General features: G+C 39.7%; 1 protein-coding gene across 2 annotated transcripts in view; it reads left to right on the forward strand.

Moving 5' to 3' along the window:
• LOC130906500 (interleukin-1 receptor accessory protein-like 1) overlaps positions 1 to 6,201 on the forward strand; it is a 222,465-nt gene that overhangs the window by 204,555 nt on the left and 11,709 nt on the right. For both annotated transcript variants that reach the window (XM_057820917.1, XM_057820909.1), the window contains 3 exons: positions 41 to 187; positions 1,339 to 1,509; positions 4,137 to 4,181. In XM_057820917.1, the coding sequence (XP_057676900.1) occupies positions 41 to 187; positions 1,339 to 1,509; positions 4,137 to 4,181 (363 nt within the window). The remainder of the gene's footprint in view (positions 1 to 40; positions 188 to 1,338; positions 1,510 to 4,136; positions 4,182 to 6,201) is intronic.

A 6,201-nucleotide genomic window follows, 5' to 3' on the forward strand; every position in this document is an offset into this window, starting at 1 on the left:
GTCCTCCGAAATGGCTTCAAAAACGGATTTGTCTTCTCAGCCGAGCTCACGTACACGGTGGAACTGGCCGGCGGTCTCGGCGCCATCCTGATGCTGCTCGTCTGCCTGGCGACGCTGTACAAGTGCTACAGGATCGAGCTCATGCTCTTCTACAGGAATCACTTCGGCGGCGAGGATTTGGACGGAGGTGAGTCGAAAGCGACGCGACGGCAGCGAGGTACGCTCTTTAGGTGCCATTGTGTGCCACTCCTTAAAAAGGAGTACAAACTGCAATTTCTGGGTCACTTACTTCCTGTGGATTTTCATTTTGGGCCAATTTCCAGTCACTTCTTTGTTAACTCATGAGCTAGCTGCCTTTGACCGCGCCAGATGTCCAATCCATTTTACGGTCAAAATGCATCGGACGTCTAGCGCCCTCAATGGCACTGAGAGAGATGAGGATTCAAAAGCAGTACTGGCTGCTTTATAATATTAGGGCACTTATAGATCACTTTTGGGGCTTTCGCATGCCACTTCATGATATTTTGTTGTTGTTGTTGTTTTTTTTAATTATCTCCAGTTGATTTTGTGGTATTGCCAGTGATTTCCTGTTCCTTGGTTGGTTCGTGTTTCTTTTGTGGCATTTCTGGATCACTTCATGTTCATTTCCGGTCCGCTTCCTGTAGATTTTGTCACATTTTCTGATGATTTTTGGGACATTCCTGGATCACTCCCTGTGTTTTTTTTTAATCATTCCTTTTTGATTTTGTGACATTTCTAGGTCACTTCCTATTTATATCTGGGCAATTTCTGTTGATTTTGGCCCACTTTCTGAGGAATTTGGGACATTCTTGGATCGCTACCTGGAGTTTTTTTTCACCATTTCTTGTTCGTTTTGTCGCATTTCTGGGTCCCTTACTGTCCCGATTTTAGAGCAAAGTTTTTTTTTTCTTGTCAAATCAAAAATAAGGACCGCCAATGAAGATATTTTTTGCAGGTCGTAGTTAAAAATCCATGGGAGTTGTGAATATTTGAATGTGTGTGACATAGCATGTGGGTAGGTTTTTGCCATTGGATATGAATGGAGGCTAAGCAAACTGCACAATCACTAAGAAATTCCTCTTACTTCATGGAAGTTTATCATACTGAGTGTCCATCAAACTCGATGTGGCCCGGAGCCACGGCACATATTCCGTCCCCGCTCACCGCGGAGTTCACGCCGTATCGGCGCGCCCTCCCGGTAACGCAACCTTATGTACTTCTTCAGCGTCGTCTCCGCATCTGTCGCGCGGCGAATAGGCGGCCGTCGACGGCGATAGACGTCCGATCCGTTTGAAATGACCAATTTCCATTTTCCAGACAACAAGGACTACGACGCTTACCTGTCCTACATAAAAGTGGATCCCGACCAGTGGAGCCAGGAGAGCCGCGAGGAGGAGCGCTTTGCCCTGGAGATTCTGCCCGACGTGCTGGAGAAGCATTATGGGTATAAACTCTTCATTCCAGACAGGGACTTGATCCCCACAGGAAGTAAGCTCTCCCTTCCTCCCTCCGTCACATTGTGTCACGCGGCTCGGTGTCGCCGGTGTCTGCGCGGCGGCGTTTCCTGGAGATGCCGTCCTGTTGCAAACACGGACGAACGCATTTTTGTCAGACTGGGAGTAGATGGATAGAGACCATGGAAGGTTTCTGTTTTCAAAGGTGTCAAAATCATCACATCAGAATTATGCGGCCATTGTGTCTGCTAACCGCGGTTAATGGGCAACTAATTGATTATCAAGTAAATCGATGACCATTTTGATAGTTGATGAATCATTTGGATACATTGTCCAAATACTGTATAGTATTTTTCAGTATATATATTTTTATTTTTAAATTTTAAGAAGTCTTATTTATTTTATAATTGTTTGTTGTTTTTTGCTTTTTTAATGTATATATCTTTTTAGGGATCGTAAATATCTTTTTTTCTTTTTTAATTATAATTTAGAAATTTAATTTCTCTTAAATTAGGGCTGTCAAAATTGTTGCGTTAACGGGCGTCAATTAATTTTTTTAATTAATCACGTTAAAATATTTGACACAATTAACGCACATGCCGCGCTCAAACAGATTAAAATGACAGAACAGTGTAATGTGCACTTGTTACTTGTGTTTTTGGGCGTTTTGTCGCCCTCTGCTGGCGCTTGGGTGCGACTGTGGGTTTCAGCACTATGAACGAGCATTGTGTAATTATTGACATCAACAATGGCGAGCTACTAGTATATTTTTGATTGAAAATTTTACAAATTTCATTAAAATGAAAACATTAAGAGGGATTTTAATACAAAATTTCTATAACTTGTACTAACATTTATCTTTTAAGAACTACAAGTCTTTCTATCCATGGCTCGCTTTAACTGAATGTTAATAATGTTAATGTCATCTTGTTGATTTTTTGTTATAATAAACAAATACAGTACTTATGTACCGTATGTTGAATGTATATATCCGTCTTGTGTCTTATCTTTCCAACATTAATTTACAGAAAAATATGGCATATTTTATAGAGGGTTTGAATTGCGATTAATTACGATTAATTATTTCTTATGCTGTAATTAACTCGATTTTAAATTTTAATCGTTTGACAGCCCTATTTTAAATTTTAAAAAATATAACAATTCCAAAAAGTTTTTGGGGTTTTTTTCTTTGCTATTTTTTTATTTTGAAAAAAATTTTGTTTTAGTTTTTATTTTTTAATTTCCTCTTAACATTCACCCCCCGAAATTACAGAGGTACAACCTAAATGATTTGACTTTATTTTTTGATTTTAATCATTATTGAAAAATATCTTTTTGGAGTCTTAGGATTTATTTCAAATCTCTAAAAGAGTGAAAACGGTCAATATTCTATGAATTCAGAGGTCTTCCTTTCATTAAGGACTGGATTTAGGGTTAGGATTTCTGGCTAGGGATCTGGCCCCCGGGCTTCAAGTTTGACACCAGAGCTCTACATTGTTTTTAAGTAAAAATGAGGTTTGGACTTTCCTTAAACTACAAATTATACTATGTTTGAAGGTTACGGTAATACAATTTGTTTTTGGTCGTGTACAAAGAGCATTGCTAAGAAGAAACTCAACGAATCCCTTTCATGGTCTCGATCCAATTCTTCCTCACTGCATGCCACGCCACCCACCTCTTCGTGCATGTGCCTGGTTCGTCACCTTAGTCCGGAAGCCTCTCATCAGGCTCCGAAGGACGCGCCCGCCTTCGCCATTTCCCGCCTATCTCTGATGGACTCATCACGTTGGCGGCATCGTCATTTTACTCGCATCCGCCTGTCGCTAATGATGCTTGTTTGTGGGATCATTCCAAGGGCAGTGAATGCGTCCTCAGTGCGAGGTGCCCTAATATGGGTTGAGTGGCATACAAATGCAAGGAGGTTGATAAGATTTAGTTGTGTGGTATTATATAAAACCTAATTACTGCACTATTACTGAGTATAAGGCGCACAGTCCAAATTTGTTCAGTTTAAAGGTGCTATGAAATATGACAAGAAGTGACGATAAAATGGTAAGAGACCACATTTTGGACACGAATCCATCCAGAAAAGGTTGAAATAACAAAAAGAGATACTAATAAATCATCCTATAATGGCCCCTCCCATTCAAAACTTTCCAAACAGAAGATAAACATAAAGAATGAGCATGCAATCCATAATCTGTTGTTGCCATGTGACTGTTCTGTCAACATGTGCTACCTAGTTAGCACAGCACTAGAAAGCAAGGCATGTCACAACAAGAATTGCTGAAGAAAAAGTGGGCGTTCCCTGATGTATTGTTTGGGGTTGAATAACTGAAATGGTAACAAACAGCCAGATTTGAGTGCCTTTTACTTTATATGATTTGTTTTTTACATGTGAAGTTACATTTTCAGATTTTGACATGGCCACCATATCATGGAAGAAAAAAAAAGGAAAAACAAAACTATATTTACGCCTCACCGGTCAATGAAAATACAGTATATGGCTCTCGACTTTTCCACTCCTTTGCTTTTCTATGATACGCATCCCATATCAAACTGGAACAGATGAATGGTATGCCAGAAGCCATCATTACATTGTCATTTGTGTTGACTACAAAGTGAGAGGTCACTTTTTCAATGTTGAATATTTATGTTTAGGTTTCAGCAGTGATCATTTCCAGGATGACACCAGACTACTTAGAGGTACTTTTGTTTTTCACTTGTCGACACAAGAAGATCGTAATTGGGCTACTCCAAAGTAAAAAATGCAACTGCCAAATTTCATAAAAGCACTCATCAAGCTATTTATAGACAAAATCAAGCTAGCTTAAAATCTGGTTGTGGCTCTGTTTTGTTGAGGACTGCTAATTCCAATTGTTTTGAATGCACGACTTTACTTATGCACCACAAGTTTGTGTCATCTGGGGCCTTACGACCTACCTGCTTTTTTGTTCATTTTTTATTCAGAGAGGTGGTTGTCACTATTGCTCCTCCTATAAGTGCCACCTCTTCCTGTTTGTGAACAAATAGCTCATGAATATAGCTTATGCCAGCTAAATGATCATTGGAAGAAGGAAACTGTATCCAAAACTTTGGGATGAGTCACCCAGATAATTGTTAAAGTCACTTTATTTGTCAAATGAATTGCAAAATGAATGGAAAATGTAGTGAAGACATTATATAATAATGTAAACATTTCTATTTGAAATATTTGGTTCAAACTGCTTTCAGGATGGGATGTTACAGCATTCTGTGACCTTTAACCTCAAGACCCCAAAATGTATTCCACTCTTCAATTTCACATTACAAACATATCCTGCAAGTCGGTGTCACTGAGGATCACGTTCATCCTTCTTTTGTGAATTTAATTGAGTTTATCGCTAGCAGGCGTCAAATCCATTTCAACTGGGAGGGCTGGCACTGAATGAACATTCCATACGCGTCAAATGGATTGGATTCGACATCTATCACGGCCAATGAGTAAAGTAGGAAACAAGTTGTCACAAAATTCCTTTTCTAAAGTCTCACCTTTAACTTCATGACCCCAAAAACCTTTTCTGTTTCATATTACAAACTTATACTGCTAGTTTGATGGTACTCCTTTTATTCGTCCTTAAAGAGCGTACGACACGAGAAAAAAGTCTTAAATGGCATTATTATGTGAATTAGAATCATATTTTCAGACGATTCGACTATATACAACAATTTAGCAAAGCTCAGATGACGAGAAATGAGTCTTTTAATCTGCCGGTTAGCCACGCCTACCATTACAGGGCTTTAGCGTCCCCAACAGGTGGATGACGTCAGTGGTAGACTGGGCTCATCGGTTTTACTATTCAGCCCATTGAAGGGGAATTATTCAGAACGAGCAAAACGCGACGAAGAGAGCGGCAAAATGTCATTGTTTCAGTCTCTCTACTCCAATATTTTTACAGGATATTCTTTTTATCCAAGTATTTTTCCCCAATAGCTATATAAATGGCTCGAGAAGGACCAGTCGGCCCATCGAGGGGGAACTATTCACAACGAGGAAAACGCGACGAAGAGAGCGGCAAAATGTCATTGTTTCTGTCTCTTTACTTCAATATTTTTACATGATATTCTTTTTATCCAAGTATTTTCCCCAATTGCTAAATAAATGGCATGGTCATGACAAATAAGTCTTGTGCTGAATGGAATATGAAATAATAAAAATGAATTACTTTCAGGACGACATGGCAAAATTACTCCATAATGGTCAAACCTGTCGACTTCACCTTTACTGTCGCACCTCCCGAGCGATATTTTATGACACCTAAATCGGACATATATCATTTCCCTTCCCCCGCTTCGGAGAATGTAAACAAACCAGAAGGCGTGACAGCTAGCCGACACGCTAACCCGAACCGAGTGATGTTTCAAAGTCTTCGAAGCGGAAAATCACACATAACCAGCCTGGATTATTTGACATGACGACCCGGTTGTCAATTGTCTTCGCGGATTGGCAAACCGCCCGGCGGAGAGCAATTTACAGTTCGTTCCCCGGAGGAGGGTGGCTGGAGTTGTTGTGCAGCTAATGTGCACGAGGAGAGCTTTTTACATTCCTATCAATGATCAAACGTAAGTAGTCCTTTATTTAAAGGAAGTTTGTAGTGTTTACTTTGTAATCGCTGTATTCATATTTGACATAATACAAAACAAGATGTTTACTCACTTCCTCGTAAGTCCAATGGTCCCACAGTAG

This window comes from Corythoichthys intestinalis, chromosome 2 (genome assembly GCF_030265065.1).
Source record: "Corythoichthys intestinalis isolate RoL2023-P3 chromosome 2, ASM3026506v1, whole genome shotgun sequence".
Classification (NCBI taxonomy): domain Eukaryota; kingdom Metazoa; phylum Chordata; class Actinopteri; order Syngnathiformes; family Syngnathidae; genus Corythoichthys; species Corythoichthys intestinalis.